General features: G+C 36.5%; 1 protein-coding gene across 3 annotated transcripts in view; it reads right to left on the bottom strand.

Annotated features, from left to right (window-relative positions):
* The window catches only part of INPP4B (inositol polyphosphate-4-phosphatase type II B), a 208515-nt gene that overhangs the window by 55736 nt on the left and 130360 nt on the right, over positions 1–22419 (bottom strand). For all 3 annotated transcript variants that reach the window (XM_081332718.1, XM_081332720.1, XM_081332719.1), the window contains 2 exons: positions 22142–22354; positions 13611–13746 (listed from right to left, as the gene is read on the bottom strand). In XM_081332718.1, the coding sequence (XP_081188844.1) occupies positions 13611–13746; positions 22142–22354 (349 nt within the window). The remainder of the gene's footprint in view (positions 1–13610; positions 13747–22141; positions 22355–22419) is intronic.

Here is a 22419-nt window from a genome sequence, read left to right as displayed (position 1 = left end):
GAATGAAGCAACTGGGCCAAAGCCGAAAGGACGCTCAGCTGTGGATGTGTCTGGTGGTGAAAGGAAAATCCAATGCTGTAAAGATTTTTTCTCCATAGGAACCTGGAATGTAAGATCCATGAATCAAGGAAAGCTGGACGTGGTCAAACAAGAGATGACAAGACTGAACATTGACATCTTAGGAATCAGCGAACTAAAATGGACAGGAATGGGTGAATTTAATTCAGATGACCATCAGGTATACTACTGCGGGCAAGAATCCCTCAGAAGAAATGGAGTAGCCTTCATAGTCAATAAAAGAGTAGGAAAAGCAATACTGGGATACAATCCCCAAAATGACAGAATGATCTCAGTTCGAATCCAAGGCAAACTATTCAATATCACAGTAGTCCAAGTCTATGCCCCAACCACCAATGCTGAAGAGGATGAAATTGACTGGTTCTATGAAGCCCTACAGCACCTTATAGAACTAACACCAAAAAATGATGTCCTTATTATTATGGGGGATTGGAATGCTAAAGTAGGAAGCCAAAAGATAACCGGAATAACAGGCAAGTTTGGCCTTGGGGTACAAAATGAAGCAGGAAACAGGCTGACAGAATTTTGTCAAGAGAATACGATGGTCATAGCAAACACTCTTTTCCAACAACCCAAGAGACGGCTCTACACATGGACATCACCAGAGGGTCAACACAGAAATCAGATTGACTATATGCTCTGCAGCCAAAGATGGAGAAGCTCTATACAGTCAGTGAAAACAAGACCAGGAGCTGACTGTGGCTCAGACCATGAGCTTCTCATTGCAAAGTTTAGGCTTAAACTGAAGAAAGTAGGAAAAAGCACTAGGCCAGTCAGGTATGAATTAAATCATATCCCTGTTGAATATACAGTAGAGGTGACAAATAGATTTAAGGAATTAGATCTGATAGACAGAGTGCCTGAAGAACTATGGACAGAGGTTCGCAACATTGTACAACAGGTAGCAACCAAAACCATCCCAAAGAAAAAGAAATGCAAGAAAGCAAAATGGCTGTCTGAGGAAGCTTTGCAAATAGCTGAGGAAAGGAGAGAAGCGAAAGGCAAGGGAGAAAAAGAAATATATGCCCAATTAAATGCAGAATTCCAAAGAATAGCTAGAAGAGATAAGAATGCCTTCTTAAATGAACAGTGCAAAGAAATAGAAGAAAACAATAGAATAGGGAGGACCAGAGATCTTTTCAAGAAAATTGGAGAGATGAAGGGAACGTTTAATGCAAAAATGGGCATGATAAAGGACCAAAATGGCAGGGACCTAACAGAGGCAGAAGAGATTAAGAAGAGGTGGCAAAATTACACTGAAGAACTATACAAGAATGAGCTTAACATCCCTGATAATCACAATGAGGTGGTCACTGAGCTCAAGCCAGACATCCTAGAATGTGAAGTGAAGTGGGCCTTAGAAAAGCTGAGCAACAACAAAGCTAGTGGAGGTGACAGTATTCCCGCTGAGCTATTCAAAATCTTAAAAGACGATGCAGTAAAAGTGCTACACTCAATTTGCCAGCAAATTTGGAAAACTCAACAGTGGCCACAGGATTGGAAAAGATCAGTTTACATTCCAATTCCAAAGAAAGGCAGTGCCAAAGAATGTTCAAACTATCGCACCATTGCACTCATTTCTCATGCTAGTAAAGTTATGCTTAAAATCCTACAAGCTAGACTCCAGCAGTATGTGGATCGAGAACTACCAGAAGTACAGGCAGGATTTCGAAGAGGCAGAGGAACTAGAGATCAAATAGCCAACATACGCTGGATCATGGAGAAAGCTAGAGAGTTCCAGAAAAACATCTACTTCTGCTTCATTGACTATGCTAAAGCCTTTGATTGTGTGGATCATAACAAACTGTGGCAAGTTCTTAAAGAGATGGGAGTACCAGACCATCTTATTTGTCTCTTGAGAAACCTATATGTGGGCCAAGAAGCAATAGTGAGAACTGGACACAGAACCACTGATTGGTTCAAAATTGGGAAAGGAGTCTGGCAAGGATGTATACTGTCGCCCTGCCTATTTAACTTATATGCAGAGCACATCATGAGAAAGGCAGGGCTAGATGAATCAAAAATTGGAATTAAGACTGCCGGAAGAAATATCAACAACCTAAGATATGCAGATGATACCACTCTAATGGCAGAAAGTGAAGAGGAACTAAAGAGCCTCTTGTTAACCTGGGTTGAAACTTAACATTAAAAAAACCAAGATCATGGCATCCAGCCCCCTCAATTCCTGGCAAATAGATGGGGAAGAAATGGAGGTAGTGACAGATTTTATTTTCCTGGGCTCCAAGATCATTGCAGATGGGGACTGTAGCCAAGAAATTAAAAGACGCTTGCTCCTCGGGAGGAAAGCCATGGCAAATCTAGACAGCACACTAAAAAGCAGAGACATCACCCTGTCAACAAAAGTGCATATAGTCAAGGCTATGGTCTTCCCAGTTGCAATGTATGGCAGTGAAAGTTGGACCATAAGAAAGGCTGAGCGCCAAAGAATTGAGGCCTTTGAACTATGGTGCTGGAGAAGACTCCTGCGAGTCCCTTGGACTGCAAGGCAATCAAACCGGTCAGTCCTAGAGGAGATCAACACTGACTGCTCTTTAGAAGGCCGGATCCTAAAGCTAAAACTCAAATACTTTGGCCACCTAATGAGAAGGAAGGACTCACTGGAGAAGAGCCTAATGCTGGGAAAGATTGAGGGCAAGAGAAGAAGGGGATGACAGAGAATGAGGTGGCTGGATGGAGTCACTGAAGCAGTAGGCGTGAGCTTAAATGGACTCCAGAAGATGGTAGAGGACAGGAAAGCCTGGAGGAACGTTGTCCATAGGGTCGTGATGGGTCGGACACGACTTCGCAGCTAACAACAACATCCACTATTATATAGTAAGTAGACATCTGACATGCAAAACTTTGAAAAATATTTGAATATAATATTATAAAAGCTAAAGTTCAACAAAAATGTTTTAAATTAAACCATAAGAGTAGATAAAAATAAAAAAAGCAATTTAAGAACTGAAACTGAACAGAACTCCAGAACTTAATAGTACCTTTAAAATATACAATACTTACTTATTTATTAAACTCCAGGTTGCATGATTCCATGATTCTGGGTGGCTTTATATTCATAATAGCTATAAAATTGGCAATAAAACCCAGAGTACCTGGAGGGAGCATCAACCAAGAATCTTGCCCCACACCAGAGACAAGAACAGACAAAATTCCTACACAATCATATTAACCTAGGAGTGACAGGAAAACCCAAGATATTCAACTATTTAAAGAGATATTTAGCTAATTATTGCAATTATACAATAACTGCTATGAACAGTTGCCTCTTTCTTTTGGACATAAGATGTATTCCTGCAGCCTTGTGACAGCATCTTAAAATAAAAGCTTGTTTAGTGTCCAAAGATGGAAGTTATCCAAAAGTGTAACCATGTATCCATCAACTTCATGCCCCTGACAAAACGTTCCACAAGGATAAATTCTACACATTATAGATTGCTACCTGAAAATAAAAAAAATCCAGGTCAAAATAACCCATGTTAGATAACAGCAGTTGCTGTTTTCTCAGAGATTATTTCATATCTCATAGGTGACTGCAGATTATAGCTGAATGGCCATATTTTTTATCAATGTAAATATTTGAATTACAATTTTAAAAATTTGGCAATTTATTGGAATGTTCCAGCATTACAACATTGTATTTTTCAATATATTTTTACACTTTCAGAGAATGTGATGAAAAACAACACTATAGTCTGAATTTATAATGTAAACACTTGTGAAAGAAGGCTAAAATCTAAAATGTACAATACAATCAATGAATTACTTCACAAATTAAAAAACATGATCTTAATTCTTAAGAACAGATGAAAAAACAGCAGTGAAACTACTGCAATGAAACTAGGGAATTGAGAATTCTTTTATGATAGAAATGTAGTTTTTAAAATGTTTACTGGCTGTATAAATTAATAGTAATTTTATCTTACTTTTTACCTTCAAGGCTTTAATTCATCTGGGACAGTAAATATGCCACACTTTAAAGAATTTGTCAGAATGCCTTGCATATTAGTTTTACCTTCCTAAAACCTAGTGTGTGTGTAGTATCAGCTTTTAAAATCCAATAAGATGTCAATGTATGCTGGCTTGTACAAGTTGGCATTTCTAAATGTTTGGAATATTCAAGTTCATAAACATTTGCTATGCTTCATGCAAAGCTTACATAGAACACTAAATTTAGGTGATACTCATTTTGCCTTAATAAAAATCCCTATAGAAAAGTCACCCTCTTTTGTGCGAGTTTCACCTCTAGTCTCTGCAGTCCTTTAATAACCTGCAAGACCAATTAATAATGGAACAGAATTGTGGAAAGACACTGTTCACAGTCATTCATGTCTTAGTTACCTTCTGTCTGGATTACTACAACATGCTTTGTATGGGGCTGCCCCTAAAACCTATCTGGAAGCTGCAACTGATTTAGGATGCAATGACAGTTAATTCTGGATGTCCTGTGATTTAACTGAGTAACACCCTTAATTTACAATTTTTGGGACAGAAAGGCTGTCATCCTACTAGGTCAGGTAGGGTAGGCATGCTCTAGGTTCCCTCTTGTAACAGAATATGTGGATGACTTTGGGGCACAAGGGGAGAGATGTTACATAGAAAACAATCACACAAGAGAAGCAGGAATTCCCTATGGATTATTGGTCAGAGGAAGAAACTTAGGTAGAGATGACAGGAAGTCTGTACCATCAGACTTGCAAGATTCTGTCAATGTACTATTTCAATAAAGTAGAATTAGCTCATTTAGTTGTGTTTTCTGTCTGGTTTACCTAGGAGGGCTGACACTTCCCTTTAATGTTGTCACCCAATAAGACCTCAGACACATGCCTTCTCAGTGGCCACCCCAACCTCCCACTTGAGTTCCAAGGAATCCCAAACCTTTTAACCTTCAGGAGAGCTGTGAACACCTGACTTTTTCCTAAGCAATAGGCTTGCATGGGGATTAACTGGAAGAATGCTGGTCTAGTGCCTGTGGGATAGGGAAGTTTTAATTTAAGCCATGTCTTTATGAATTGTTATGAATTGGTAGAATTGTTAATATGGGACAGGTAGCCATAGAGGCCAAGGTCATGTAAATTAATAAATAGTAATTTTGAAAAACACTGCCCTGTTTGGCATGAGAACTTCCGTTTGGTTATCAATGACAGACACTCACAGATACAGAACCTTTATTATACACATTAGAAAACTACAACATTACATAACTTTTTGACATAATCGTCATTCAAATTGAGGCACTTGTCATAATGTCTTACAAGGTTTGAAATTCCTTAGTATCTGAGCTATGGGGGGCGGTATGTGATCAAAAACATCCCAACAGAACTGCTTCAAAAGTTCTTAGGTGCATCTAGCGGTATGTGGTGAGCATTATCGTGAATCAACACCACACCGGAAGTCAACATGCCCCGCCGCTTGTTATGGATAGCTCGTCTGAGTTTTGGTAATGTTTCACGGTAGACTTCTGAATAGATGGTTGAACCATGCTCCATGAACTTCACTAACAGTACTCATTTGGCATGATTTTCTATGGCACTACTTCTGGTGTGGTGTTGGTTCACAATAATGCTAGCCTGCACACTGCTAGACGCACACAATAACTTTTGAAGCGGTACCATTGGGATGTTTTTGATTACCCCCCCCCCATAGCACAGATTTGGCGCTGAGCGACTACTACTAACGAATTTCAAACCTTGTAAGATGTTATGACAAGTGCCTCAATTTGAATAGCGGTTATGTCAAAAAGTAATGTAATGTTGTAGTTTTCTAATGTGTATAACAAAAGTTCTGAATCTGCAAGTGCCTGTCACTGATAATTTATTTATTTATTTCCAAATTGCCTTCATGATATACTTGTTTCTAACTGTATCCATCAAACCTTTATTAAATCATTATTATGGCCTTTGGACAAGAAAGATATATGGTATATTTGGTTTTCCTAGGAAGTTAAAACACATAGACAAAAACAAGAACCTTGGGGTTATTGTGGTATTTCCACAATGTTAGAAAAATAGGCTTGACTGTCAACAAAAGAATTATAGTAGCCTCTTTGCCAAGGCATTACGAATATTTATATTTCAGGACTCCTAGCTGGTTTGAAGTAATAGTTATGAGAGTTAGCAATAAATATGCATGATGAACTCCAATTAGAACTACAGAATCATAAAGGAGGATGCAGAGGTCCACCTGCCGAGGAATTTGCTGGTTTTCTGGAAGACAAAATTGCTCAGCTTCTTTCCCAGTTAGATGCCAGCATGGTTGCTGATCCAGTGGAGGGACCTGGGGCAGATCCTGGCCCTGTTATCTGGCAATTGTTTGACTCTGCTGCTCCTGAGGAAGTGTACAGTACAGGATCTTAGGGAGTATGCATGCAAGCATCTGTGTTTTAGACCCATACCCCTCCAGGTTTGTGAAAGCTTCCTGGGAAGTGACATGTGGGTGCTTCCCTGCAGTAGGGAGTAGTGCCCTAGAATTTTAAGGACACTGTAATCCTCCCTCTTCTTAAGAAGCCATTGCTGGATTCCACCCTGTTGGTTAATTTCCAACTTGTCTCTAATCTTCCCTTTTTGGGGAAGTTTGTTGAGTAGGTGCTCCAGAGGCTCTAGAATTGTCTAGAACCTTACCAGTCAGTATTCAGGGACAGAAATGGATATGGGACAGAAATGACATTGGTCATGCTTTTTTATGATTTCTGGTGGGAGCAGGATGGAGTAGTCCATCTATCCTACTCTACTTCATTTCATTTCATTTCATTTATTATATTTGTATACTTGTCTTCTTGGTGGTCCAGAAGTATATCCTTGTCCATGGTATCCTTCTGGAACAGCTTTGAGAGTTGTGGGGGACTCTGTGTTGTCCTGGTTCACTTCCTTCCTCTATGACCGACCTTAGTTGGTGTTGATAGGAGGTGAGAGATCCAGCCCTTGTCCACTGCTTTGTGAGGTACTCTCTTAATACTATCTCTGCTTCTGTTTAACATCTATATGAAGCTGCTAGGTGAGATCATCCATCACCATGGACTGATATATCATCATATGCTGATGATATTCAGCTATCTCAGCTCATCGTGAGTTAAGTAATGCCGTGACCTCCTTCTCACTATGCCTGGAGGTTGTTAGGGACTGGATGGGGAGCAACAGGCTGAAATTGAACCCTGGCAAGACTGAATGACTCTGATTTGGGGGTTCTTTAGACCATGGAGAATTGCCACCTTTGGTTTTGGATGGGGTGGCACTGCCCCAAACAGACCCAATGCCTAATCTGGAGGTTCTCCTGGACTCATGACTCCTATTTGAGGAAAAGGTGACAGTCATGGCCAGGAGGGCCCTTGAGCAACTGCAGCTTGTGTTCCAGTTACGCCCTTTCCTAGACCAACAATCCCTACTTATGGTCATTCACACTTTACTCACCTCCTGCCTTGACTATTGCAATGCACTCTATACGGGCTGCCCTTGAATAGCATCTGGAAGCTCCAGTTAGTTAAAAATGGAGCAGCCTGAAAGGTTTTGTGCAGACCTCAGTGTGCACATGTGTCACATTTCCTGAGGGAGTTGCATTGGTTGCCAATTTGCTTCTGGATGCAATTCAAGATGCTGATTGTCACCTTTAAAGCCTGGCTTGGGACAGGGTTATCTGAGGGACTGTCTTTTGCCAGTCACATCCACCTGACCCACCAGAGCAGGGAGGCAAGGAATGTTGTGGGTTCCATCCTTAAAAAGGTATATCTGGCAGGACACAGAAGAAGGGCCTTCTCCAACCTTCTCCTTCCCTTTGGAATATCATCCCTTCAGAAAGGCTGGCCCCCACTTACTCTTTTGTAAGGCCCTGAAGACTTGAGATAGTCAGCAGGCTTGGGGAACTCAGAGTGGGACAGAGCACATCAAATGGCTCATTTGATTGTGTGCTGTTGCCGGGAGCTGGTGGGTTTATTGTTCTTTCTTTCTTTCTTTCTTTCTTTTATTTTATTTTCTATACTGTGTTTTTATTGCTTCTAAGCTGCCAATAGTTGCTGTGAGCAAGTAGGTTGTCATATACTTTTTTCCAAATAAATAAAACAAACAAATAAATAAATAGATAAAGTTATAAGGGATGTGGAGTTTTCTAATCCAACGACCTGCCTGGGGCAGGAATCCTGCTAGTATCCCAGACACAAGGTTGTCCAATTGTTGCATGAAAATGTTCAGTGATGTCCATGAACCAAGAGGCATGCACTAAAGTATAACTATCCAATATGCTGTATATTGACATATTATGCTGTATCTCAATAACATCCAAAATAAATTAGCACTTATGCAATATCATCACCTGGTAACAAATCTCTTTGATAAAGGAAGTTGGTTTCATAAACAGTTTATGAGATAGGGTAGAAATAGAGCCAAAGGTTAAGAAACAAAATTTCACTGTTAATTTAATAAATACAGTATCAATTTTTTTATTTTAATTCCATTTATATCCCGCCCTTCTCCGAAGACTCAGGGCGGCTTACAATCTAAGCACAAATTAAATGTGCTTAGCAATAGCCTTCATTCTATGTATATGCTTGCTTATTAGGGCTTTCGCCCCCCCCAAGCGGCATTATTACAAAGTCAGCTTATTGCCCCCAACAATCTGGGTCCTCATCAATGGTCAATTGCAAATGGCTTTTCAAAAAAAAAATTTGATTTAGTAGTCATGAAAAAGTAAGCTGTTTTTAAAAATTTTATGCCATTTATCCATTCTGTTTGTTCATGCCATAAACTGAGTGTGTGTGAGTATTGTATATATGTGTGTTTGTGTGAACACATACACACGTATTTCTGTGCATAGTGCATAAGGACATTTTTTTTAAAAAAAAGAGGGATATAAAATCTATGAATTCCAACTTTCAAGTACAAGCACAAAAATTATATTATTGCTTTATAAAAACCTTCTTCTTTAAAAGAAATATTTTGTACCCAGTTTATTCTACAATGAAATCATAATGCTGATGACACCATAGATGGTTACTATGGAAACTGAACTGAAATCCAGCTTAAAGGATACTCATCAAATTATAAAAAATAAATAAATGTGAATATATGTTTCTCATTTAAATTTGGCAATCTAGGGAAATTTTAATGCAAAAGAGCTATAAACCAAAGACAGAACTAAACAAAATTGTTCCACAAACAAACATACATAACTATCAAAGGATCCTCTTAGGAGGTAAGAAACATTCAAGGAGGATAAAAGGATCAGAAATATTAAGACAAAGAAATGAAACTATCAAGAAAATAAAATAGTACATATAGCTGAAAATAATTTGCTCCCATTCACTCTACCTCTCTCTGTTTTCCTTCCTGGCAAAAACCTCTTGCCTCCTCATACTGCTTCACGCATTGTCTTTTGCCTTTTATATGTTCTCTTTTTCCCCTTTTGGAAAAACCCCATCATATGTTTACCAGGCATCTCCTTCTTCTCAATTGTTTATACTGTATAATTGATTTATGATGAGATCAATATTCATTCTTTCTACATGATCAAATCCCCTATATATTTTTCTTTCATTATAGCCATTCACCTTTGTATTTAGTCCACAATCATTCATTTTTAACAATCTCGTTTATTTTATCACATACTTAAATAATCTATTCCCATAGCATTCATTGTACTTTTGTTTCACAGACATTGCTAAAGCACACTTCTGTAGGTTAAATGGATAGAAGTATGTGTAGTTATTTTCCATTATTTTGACAAACTTTGATGTTTCCCAGCACACAAGATAGTACCCACTAATTTTCTATGAGTATATGAATGCCTTAAAATTTCTTCATTTGTCCTCATGTTTACCAAGTAGTTTAACAAGATATAAAAATGTATACATTTGCTGTTGTTTTGGATATTTATATGTACATTGCAGTTTGCAGTTCATATTTCTTGACAAATAACAATCTTGATTTTTTGATAATTAATTTAGCTATTCATATTATTTACTGAGTTGTACAATCTAATACACAAGTATTAAACAACCAAGGGAATGTTATATTTCTTTGTATTTCCTATTCACTATTGAATCATTTGCAAGGCTGATGCTTTTTATTAATATTTTTAAGTATGTTTATGAACCAGAATTTCATGATAAGCCAAGTAAAATACAGAGTGTAGACATTTTGTATTATTTTATTCTTTTTCATATATTGCTAAATGTTCCCAGTATAATATAAAATTAATGTGAAAGTTAATATTTATGGAGATATGGTATTGTACATTATGTTGTACCCCCCCAGCTGCTTCAGTAGATATGAATAAAATCCTTTTATTCCCAATAAAAGAAAGACCTTCTTCCCTAGTTTGTATGAAAAATGCAGAGAAGTCCAAATGTGAATAATAATTACATGTAACTGTTTCAGTCTGGTAGAAACAAAAACTTGTCTAGCACTTTTATTGCTATTGCAGATGCACTAATGGACTTTCATGAGGAGGATTTTACTAGGTATTTATGATTGTTACAATCCCTGTTTATAATCCCAGCATACCATCAAGGCAATCACAGAAAGATCAGTAATGGCACTTTGAAATAATTCATTATCACTTACTGAAAAATGTAACATTTGCATATCCCAAACCAAAATATTTATCAGTCAAGTTCATAATCAAACGGGAAATGTCATTGCAATCCATAGTAGTAAAAAAAACACACTCTGCCAATTGAAAATTGCTCAGTTGATTGATTTGAATTTATTTGCTGCTAAAGTCTAAGGGACCATGGATCTAAAGATGAGGTCTCAGAAATAAGAACTGCTGAAATGAGCCTATTTAACAAATCCCTAACAGTGTTTACAAGTGTGTACTCCATAACTTCATCAAGGCAAAAAAGATTTGGCACTTCAGAAATCTAGGCTTAAGGCCGTAAACCTGAAGGCTTGATGCCTCTGATGCACATTCTTATATTAAACTATCTGCATTTCATAATTCATCACTATTAACTTCAGGAAATGCATCCAATTGCATGCATGAAAACTGTACTGTTTATTTTAAAAACATTAATATTAGAATTTAGCAAAGATTAAAAAATAAAACAGAGCTGATTACATTTTGTAGAAATTCATGGTGTGGTTGGTAATCCAACATCTATTTTGGCATTCAGCGCCTGTATTTCTAGAAATGTTGCAATTTATTTGGCATTCAAAGGTCATGCATAAATCCTGTTAAATGAAATAAAAGATTCACCAAGTTGAGAAAGTGAGGTACTTTTGAGCTATCTAAAAGTAAGGATTGCCAATTCCAAAAAAATCTTTTTAAAAAATGATATTTAATGTAATCATGAGTTACATATTCATTGTAAACTTAATTTCTAACTTAGTCTAACCCTTTTGGCCTGCATTTTTCCTCCAGATATTTTGTCTTTTAGAATGACTTTCTGAACTGTGAAAAATGCATCCATCAAAAATAAAAAGCTTCTTTTACCATTTCTTAAAATTATAAACACTCAAAGAATGATAATCTTAAAATGCTATTCAGCTAATTACTACTCATCATACATTTTTGATCTATTTCAGCAAAACCCATAATATGACAAAGCTAATGGAAAATAAAGGCAGAGATAGGGTGAAATGGTGGAAAACTGATTTCTTCTGCAAATATGTTTAATAGGTCTCATGGTTGTCATTTTACAAGAGTTTTATGGAGGAAAACAGGAGACATTTGTTTCCCTGTTTCCCATAAGCCAGAAATCTTGGACATAATAGTCTGGAATAAATGTACAGATGCTTGAATGCAGCTGTCCCCAACCTTTGCTGGGCGCAGGGGAGAGCGCATCCAGCTCACGCAAGAGAGAAGCCTTTGGGGCGTGGTTTTGTGTTTCTTCAGGTTTTCTTATGCCAAAAACTTTTGCAAAGGGACCGAAGGCCTTCAGCAGGGCGAGATCCCTCTCCCTAAGCCTTTTGTGCATTTGCAAAAGCTTTGGCAAGGAGAAGAAAAGCCTTTGGGGGCACAGTCTCATATTCCTTCAGACCGACCAAGGCTGCCCGACGCTCCAAAAGTGGATCGGTTGTTCTGCACAGGCAGCCTCATGGAGTTAGCAAAGATGAGCAGGGAGCGCTTGTTCCACTCAGTCTTTGCTCTTATCGCGCTGCTTTTGGAGCATCAGGAGCAGGTGGCTTGGCTGCCCACCTGGGGGTGGGGAAGAGGAGAACCAGGCCTCCACTCACACAAGAGAGAAACCTTTGAGGTGCTGCTCGCGCAAGTGGAGCTGCATCTGTGTGCCAGCCCACCATTCGTGTGACCCGGTTCCAAACAGTGCGTGGTCTGGTAGTGGGCCACGGCCCGGGGGTTGGGAACTCCTGCTTTAATGTGGTCCTGACTTTTTTCATTACAGAATGCATTCAACTCATCTTTTACCAAGGTAACTTAGAGAAGAGTCTAATATAAATATATAAATCTTAAATGATGACACAAAAGAAGTAACTACTTATAACATGACTGTTCCAAATAAACAATCATAATTTAGCAGATTATGGACACAGGCTCTTTAAAAAGCTGCTCAATAAAATCAAGTATTTTGTGATATATTTTCATATATCAGGTAGTAGCAATTAATTAGTCATGCAATTTTATCTATAAAGGTAATTGGACCAAAGTATCTGAGCTTATATTAATAGTGTTATGTAGCATGCCACTAACTTTGCACCTCAGACATTCTATCTGTATTCCCTGAGACCTATTGTCTGTTTTACAAACCAATCTTTCCCTTTTGGTTTTACTGTCAATATGTTTTTAGAGCTGTTAATTTTCCTCATGAGTCTTACGTTTCTTCACTATTTAAACTGCAAATTCTGGCTTTGAGCAATTATGTTACTGCTTTTCAGGCTTCTTTCCTTCCATTTAAAAGCCATCCATTCATGTATTCCTTCATATTCTTCGGTTTATCATTTTCAGTTCATTAGTTTCAATGTCACACTATTATATTATTTCATTTCAATTTTTCACTCCTTTTCTCATCTCTCTTGTCATACCTTTTCTCACATTTTAAACCAGCTATTCCCTCTCTATTAGGAAAGTTCCTTTCAAAAGTTGGAATCCACCTTTCTTAATTTCTTAATTAATACAGAAAAATATTAATCTGTACTTCTAAAACCTTACATTGGACTACACTCCATGGAATTAAGAGGGGGACATACTTCAGACTAAGTTATAAATTATGATATTAGAAATAGTAGCTGCGATAATTTAGAGGCCAGTTCCTCAAGTCTTCATGCCCTTTTTATATTTCTGAAGTTTAATTATCCTTTATGCAGGTCACTATTTTTGAGAAGTTTCAGAACTATTATCCCAATGTTTAATCATAATACTAATACCTTTATTTTGAAAACAGCATGCAGTTTAATGGGAGGACATAAGTGTCAAATTGATAACTTCAGGCAATATCAGATTATGCTACCAATTCATAATCTGATAAACAGCCCTCTAATATAAAAGGTGAAGAACTGGACTATCAGCACTATCTGATTTCACCATTTTATTTTATTTTTCTTTTGCAAAAATAAAAATGCATTCCTTACCACTTATGTGAGACGTTGATGAAAGTTCTTTCTCATTTTCCTTACTGATGCTGGGAGTGTTCTTCTTTTCAAGCAATCTGTCCACCATTGCAATAATGCAGTTTAAACTCTTCCCTACATTGGCCCACACCCTATCCTGAAAAAAATATCAATATCATTACTCAGTATTAACAGTTGCATGAAAAAGTATAATTGCTTAGTTTATGGTGGTACATTATAGAACAAGTGAAATGAAAGAAATATATCAAAGAACAGGGTCCCCCATTTAATCAATCTTAACTAGATCCTTACTGCTATTTTTAAAGAATAATTCTAGAATAAAAATATTACATAATTTAAGATGGTGTTATAGGGTAAGAACAGGAAGAGCTGGGGGTGGAGTTAAATACATCACAATTTAGAGTCCTTGCATTGCCACAAGACATTCAAGTCTAGCCTCCCTTGAATTCCACTGACCCTTATCTAGCACCAAATTAGTGTTAAACTTTAGTTGATAAGATTCTTGTGGATAGACCTGAATAAATCTTTCATGCTTCAACCTTACAAATGATCCTGATTCTTTGTGTCTTCCAGGTGCTATACTACTATATTAATATACATTAGTACTGTATTAAAGCATTTTGGCATAGATCTTCTTGAGTTTAGCTTTTATAAGTTTAAGTTAAATTATATAAGTTGTTCCCTATATCCTTATGCAGTTCCATTCATTACAAGATTACACTGGAATCATAAAAATGAACTATATTTAGACAATTGTAACTTTCCTCAAAATGAACTACATGTGCATAACAAACTTATAGAACTGAACCACAAAACTTTACTCAATACCTAACACTTCTATGTGAACATGGTATGTGCATACACATTTTACTTATGTGAATATACACACATAATCTCACACAGGAGCTTACAGCTAAAATTACAAAAGGCAATTAGAGTTTTACAAGCCCAATAAACATATTTATCCCATTTTCAGGTAAGCAAAGAATACAGTTTTAATGCCTAGAAATGGGATGTGACAGATTTTAACTGCAGAAGAGTTGCATTATGGGAGCCAGTTTGGTGCAATGGCCAAGGTGCTGATCTAGAAACCAAGAGACTGTGGATTCTAGACATGAAACTGGCTGGGTGATTTTGGACCAGTCACTCTCAGCCCAACCCAGCTAACAGGGTTGTTGCTGTGGGGAAAATAGAAGGCATTAATATTAAGTAAGTTCGCTGCCATGAGCTGACCAAATAGATATGCAGTAGATATAAATACAAATTTTGATACACTGGATAAAAGTATCATCTTATACACAGCAGCAGCAGCATGTGAGTGTCCTTTAACTGAAAGAACCGTTGTGGCTGAAAGTAGCAATGCAATTAGATTGTTCATTAATATTGTTTCTTATACAGTAAATCAATAAGTTTTTCAGCAAAAATGTAAACAGGCATACATAATACTTCTTGGCATAGATGCCTTAAAAGAGATTTATGGTTAACTAGAATCTGTTAATTGTTCTTTAACCTACAAAGATCTCATTTGAAAATGTTCTGAATGATCATATATAGAAAACTTAATTTTATAGTATTCTCACAACACCATCCATTTGTTGCTGAGATAAGGTAAGATACGTTGAGAGGCATTTGGCCGGTTCTATAAGTGACTGAATTTCTGTTCTACTTACATGATTAACTCTTTCTATCCAGAAAGAATTAAAAGAAAGAAGGCAGCAATTATTTAAAGTGAAACTGGAATATTTTATTTTTTTATTTTTATAAGTTTTATTAATTTAAAAAATATATAATCTTTAGAGCTTGGTGAACAATGTTGTCTGGGTTCACATATTTAACATTAACTTCTTCAATATAAATTTATTCAGTACTGCACAATCCAGAATTTTTTCTTTGATTTTCCTTTCTTCCCCATATTTTTCCCTTTCCCCCTCATTAAACAATTACAATTCTTAGTACTGTTGATGTATACAAAATTAGATATAAACATCTTCATCATATTTTACTATTATAGAAATAACAATATCAATTCATGTCAATATCCTGTTTTTCATGCTCTTATTAAAGTTTGATTTCTCATCAATATTTAAAGCATCTTTGTCAGTTATGATTTTCTCAATATTTATTACATTTATATAGCTAAAAAATTTATTCATACCAATCCTCCTCTTTTTTTCAAATTTCCCATATCAAAAAAAGAAGAAAAATGCTATTTTAGTTCTAAATCATATCTTCCATTATAAAAATCTAGTTATATCTAAGGGTTCTTTTAATCATATTCAAACAGGTATATTAAACAGATAGTGCCCCCAATTATAGATCAAATCCTCTATTTTTTTAAGTTTAACTCTCGCTTTCTTTCTTTGCCAAGCAGTTTTCCAGGCCAAGGGAATTAAATCACCCAAGAATTTTCTTTCTGTTTTTGTGAAAGCTGCTTGGCATGAGAAAGACAATTTAGATATTTTTGGGGGGGAACTCTGCCCATCCTCATTCCCTAGATCAGGGGTTCCCAACCCCTGGTCTGTGGACCAGTACTGGGCTGCAGCATGCCAGAAACCAGTCCGCACAAAAAAGCAAAGCCCCATCTGCGAGATGCAGGCAGTACAGAAAACCATGCCCCTTCTCCATGGAACCAGTCCCTGGTGCCCAAAAGGTTGGGGACCTCTACCCTAGACATTTCCCCTGCCCGCTCTATGTTCCATTTTCTAGAATCTTCTTCCTTGTCATCAGGTGTATTTTGGAGAAAAGAGCAAAGGGTCTTTTGTATTTTCATTGTTATAGGTAGGTCTTGCAGTATTTTGTGTATGGCAGTCCATATTTCCCTTCTTCTATCTCCTCCATCTCTAGGTCCATTTCTTCTGCTTCACCTTCTGATTTCTGGTTTATTTGTTCATACTTTGTGGTTGTTGTCTGGGAGCTTTCCAGTTGTAGCTTCAGTTTGGAGATTTGGTCCTTTATATCATCTAGGTTATTTTTAGTAACATTATGGTTTCTTTTTATGTCCTCTTTGTGTGCAACAATTGTTTGATGAATTTGCTGTAACATGGAAAGTATTTCCTTCCTTTTGAAAGGTGTTTTTTCTTGAGTATCCTTTAGTATCACCAGTCTCAGTAAGAGTGGAACAAAATTTCCTCTAGTTTTCTGTTTTGTATATAGCTTTAATAATCCAGTCCTAATAGCAATATTTTATAGTAATCTGTCTCAAGTATCCTGAAAATTATCAGTCAGGCCAGGTTGTAATCCACAAGTATTCAAAATGTTCAACCTCCCTGCAGCCAGATAAATTCAAAAGATAAATTTTTCTTTCTCTCCCACTAGCTCTTGAAATTAAAAGTCCAAGCTCAGTAGGCATTTATAGTCCAGGATGATAAATATGCCAAAATATTTATTGCCAGCTGTTCTCCCAAGATGAAAGTCACCAAGCATCCAAGAAGCTAGTTACAGTGCTGTACTCAAATCCACCATTAGATGTCAATCAAAGTCCATTTCTACTCTTAAAACAAAGGGTTGATTTCTTATATTTCACCTCAATAATTTTTTTCCAAAGAGAAAATCTTAACAATTATTTCAGTTCTCAGATTTATCAAAACTGTAGTTTTGTATTACTTTCATTTTAGTATTGTGTACTTCTGTCCCCATAAAATTTAAAACACCGCTTCCATTCACATCCAGAGGTTTTAAGCTTTTTGAGAGCATTTCCCAGGAAATTCAGTTGTAAAATAGTAATGAAAGGATCAATATTCTCACCCAGTCCCAACATGCAGTTTATGATGCTAATTAAAGTTTTCGTTCTTCGGTTATCAGCAACTAATGGCCGGCTACAGAGGTGTGGCCAGTCTTTCCCCTGCCAGTTTAGAGGGTTTTCCTTGGATCGAACAGAGAGACCACCGCCTCTCCATGATCGACAAGGCATCCCTCCTTCTTCATTGCTTCTTTGGGATGACTTTAGGCCCTTTCCAGGGCCCCCAGTAGGACGAGTCGGGCGTGGAAGGCAGAACTCTGCCTTCCTGCATCCCATCTCACCATGACGCAAAACTGGAAGTCTGAAACTGGAATATTTCTAAATGGACACACTGGATGGGCTGTTTAGTCAGGCATAAAAGGAAGGTTAATGAATGATGAAAATATAAAAAACATGAATTGGTCCCTCAAATGTATTAGTACTAATTAGAACAAATAATGCTTCCAGAGCATTTAAGTATTAAAAGTGGCATTTTTATCATCCTAGGGCTGTAATGGTGTTATGAAAATTGGCTTACCAGGTCTACGGAGATGTTTCAAACAGATGGTAGCAAAAATACAGAGTACTACTACTAGATGATAACAAGAATAACAATTTTAAATCTTGTCATCTAAAGATCATGTGTTTTTTGCAGCCCAAACCTGGTGATCCTAATTAAGTGTACCTTTGTACCAATAAAGAAACATTTTTGTAGCTCAGGATTGAAATGAGAGGTTCTTGGTAGTCCTTGAGCTTGGTTGTTTTCTTGCAGACATTTCTTTTCCCAAACTAGGTAACATCAACTAACTCACACTGATGATGTTACCTAGTTGGGGAATGAAATGACTGCATGAAAACAAACAAGCTCAGAGAATAGCAAGGACTCCCCTGTGTACCTTTGTATTAGTGTTCAGAGCAGAGTATACCAATTCTCTTCTCAGCCCCATTCATTATTATACTCGTTTGCTTCTGAGTTCAGTTTAAAGTGCTGATACCTTATTGATCTTTAAAAGTTTGTAATGGAAAAGTTTACTTGAAGTACTGCTTATATTCAATTGAACTCTGTCCAGTATACTGATGCAGAAGGAACAAACTTATTTTTAAATGTATTATATTTCTGGTGTTCCCTTTCTCAAGAAATGTGTTCTGCTTCCTCCTTACTTTAATTTCAACCTGTTTTTAAACCAAATGTATGGTCTAACTTCTTAAAATGTTATATTGTTGGCTTTGGGTTGGTTCTTGCTTTTATCTGCTTATACAGTCTCAAAAACATTTAGTTTTGAAATTTAAAATTTTGCATTTTTAACAGATACTGATGTTATCATTCATTATATTTGCTTATGTTTACATTAAACTATTCTTAAGAGTGGAAGATATAATAAAGTAAAATATGTGTTATAAAGACACAAACAGCAACTACTGAATTTGAAGGATAGAAAATTGTACCCACTATATGAACATTAAAATTATTTCAACAAGCGGGTCTGGACTGATTATGGTTTAAATTAGACTTTTATTGAGTTAAATTGTCATGTATTTATCATATTTATTGTTTAATTCTCTTTTAATTTTTGTACTTTGTGTTTCTTAATTTTTTATTGTTGTGAGCCGCCCTGAGTCCTTAGGGAGAAGGGTGGCATATAAATTTAATCAATCAATCAATCAATCAATCAAAATATAATAATAATAATAATAATAATAATAATAATAATAATAATAATAATAATAATAATAATAAGTAGTAGTAGTAGTAGTAGTAGTAGTTGGAAGGGACCTTGGAGGTCATCTAGTCCAACCCCCTGCTGAGGCAGGAAACCCTATACCATTTCAGACAAATGGCTGTCCAGGCTCTTCTTAAAAACTTAGTGTTGGAGCATTCACCACTTCTGGAGGCAGGTTGTTCCACTGATTAATTGTTCTAACTGTCAGGAAATTTCTCCTTAGTTCTAGGTTGCTTCTCTCCTTGACTAGTTTCCATCCATTGCTTCTTGTCCTGCTCTCAGGTGCTCTGGAGAACAGCCTGGCTCCCTCTTCTTTGTGGCAGCCCCTGAGATACTGGAACACTGCTATCATGTCACCCCTCACCCTTCTCTTCATTAAACTACACATACCCAATTCCAGCAACCGTTCCCTATATGTTTTAGCCTCCAGTCCCCCAATCATCTTTGTTGCTCTTCTCTGTACTCTTTCTAGAGTCTCGACATCTTTTTTACATCGTGGTGACCAAAACTGGATGCAGTATTCCAGGTGTGGCCTTACCAAGGCATTGTAAGTCTCTTTCTCTAACAGCAATCCATACAAAATCATGTATTTCTTGCCAATGCAATTCATATCTTCAAAAGTAGAACTTATCATATACACCAGCTCTTTTTTTAGGATTATTTTAATGCATTCCGTATGCAAACATGCATTAAACACTCAGATGTGCTTTGCAGAATAAAAGACATTGTATTACTATTACTATTATCTATTGGGTTAGAGAGAAGCTAACTTTTGCCTTTGAGTATATGGCAGGCAGAGTGGGGGAGGACAGTTTTATATTATCTCCAGTATTATATGACAAGATCCGAATTATTTTCAGTGAAGCGTTTCTGATAAACATTCATTTCTTCACATTTCAGGAAAGAGTTGCTTCTCCGTATTCTAGATTATTCATTCCTATTGATGAACTAATATATGCTGCTTTTCATTTAAAATGTATTAAAGAATACAACACAGAAAAAATGTATTTAGGAATGTTACCTAATTAGCGTGCCCTAAATCTTCAAAGTACAGCTTCTTCAAATCAAATGCATCATTTTCCAAAATACAAACAAATATGAAATAAGGTTTTTAACAAATACTCTCCTGTCAAGTCTGGTCAAGATGAGCTTTAGGTTTTGCTGACTACTGTTCAAACAGTCCTTTACAACCAGCCACATTACCTAGTCAGAAATAAAACAAATTCTTGCAATATATATAATGTGATTTTTTTGTAACCCTCCTTACAAAATGGATGCTATTAGCAATTATATTTTACTCAGCAGCTTAATATAGAATAAATCTTAATCACCTGTCAGTATTTTAATTGCTTTTGTAGTAGAAAGAGTAACATTCAATATGAACACTTACAATACCTCTGTCAGGCAAAGTTCCTTATGTCAAATTTCCTGAAAATACTAGCTGAGTTATTAATTTACTGAATACTGGATTACCTTTCCCTGGGGAGAAAAAAAAGAGAAGAATATGCCCTACAGGAGGATTGGATATTTAATTTTTTCTGCTCTCTGTTTTTATATTGTATTTACTGTTTTTATCATAATACTGGATATTATACAGCAACTTTGATGTAATTGAATACATTTTACATTTAAACAAGAAAACTGAGCAAATGTAGAAAATGATATTGTGCTGATAAAATATTAATGAGTATCCTTCTGGCTACTGTTGCCATAAACTGCCACAGCAGATGGATTTTCTAATCTGATCCAGGAAGGCAGACAGGTTCTGGCTCAGCAAAATGCAAACTGAGATTAAGTTTATTCTGTTTACGGAAGAAAAATGAAGAAAGAGAACTAGATTTCAATCCACCAAGTCCCCTTGCTGCTTATGAACAAAAATATGAAAGAAAACTGGGGTTTTCCCCCATAATATGCTATTTTTGCATTTACAGGGTTGTTCCCCTAAAACCCAGAAGATTGTTTCTGTGATTTAATCACAGACCATTTTAATTCACCTGGTAGCAGTTCTTTGTTAGCTGTGGTGGTTAAAGTTCTGGACATGGACTGGGAAGACCTAAGTCAAGTGCCCATTCAAGCACTGAGCCATCCAGGGTCAGTGGACCAACCCATCCCCCAACCCCAAAGGACTGTTGCTAGGGAAATAAAATTAGAGGATACTGACAGGAATGCTTGTCTCAAGATTATAGAGGGCAAATATAAAACCATGTGTGCAGCATCTATTTGAATTAAAAATTCAGTTTTTAAAAATTAAAAATACTGTATAATAACCTTGAGATCAAGGTTTGCATTTATGGTTGTCCAGCATCCTACAGTCACATTATTGCCCTTTACATGCTTTGCAATTGGCTTGCAAAAAGCAGAGTTAATAGAGAAGGCAGTAATAAAATCGTAAATTGAAGTCACACGATTTTCCACAGGGTTTAGGAATCAAATTGCTGGTTCCAATTATGGTTGCTAAGTGAGGACTACTTAATATCTTATCTGAAATGTATATGTATACATATATTAAAATTATGAGGATTAAGAGGAACAACTACAAAGCAGCTTGGTGAGTTTAAGAGACAACTGATGAGCAGAAGAAAAATAATGAAAAGAATATATGCAAGAAGAAAAGAATAAAAATGAGTAAAGATGAACCATTGAAGTTGTAATGAAATAAAGCATTTTGTTTAATGTACAGAAGTAATATTTATCCTTGAAATACTGCATGTTACATTGGGAAAAGAAGTTGTCACAGTTCTGAACCATATGTATTTAAGTCTTGCTGAAATCCTCTTTCTTCACGGTATATTTCTAAATTAGCGATAGAAAAAAATGCAAACTATAGCTAGTGTACAGTATCAGCATTCAAGTTAAAATACTTACCGAATATGAATATGTTAATGAAGGCATAATAAAGGTTAACTTTAACACCACATGAAGCATACTATACCTGAAGCACACATTCTTCATGCAAAATCTGTCAATCATTTCTTCAGTGTCACAAGAATCCAGTGTTATTGATATAATTAAACTGGCTAACTCTTTAAATACAAATAATTTACAACTGAATAAAAGGTAGAAAGCAAAAATGGGATTTTGAGGTTACTTACCCACTCTTCCTCATCATATTCTGAGTGGTGAGGTATGGAATCTTGTCTCTTGATTTGTGATGGATAATCCTGATTTTCCTGTTCGCTATTCTCTTCAGTGCTATTCCTTGGCAAAGTTGGTTTTTTTAAGACACAACCAGGACGGGCTGTGTATAAAGCTAAAAGGGCACTTCTGATAAGCTGATCCTTAAAGGCATGCACAAATAATTCTGTCTAAAATTAAGATGAGTGTGCAATCAACAAAAGGTAGGCAATGCAGTCTCAAAACTAAGATAATA

This window comes from Vipera berus (assembly GCF_964194415.1).
Source record: "Vipera berus genome assembly, chromosome: 7".
NCBI classification, from domain to species: domain Eukaryota; kingdom Metazoa; phylum Chordata; class Lepidosauria; order Squamata; family Viperidae; genus Vipera; species Vipera berus.
This window is presented reverse-complemented; position numbering and strand designations above follow the sequence as displayed.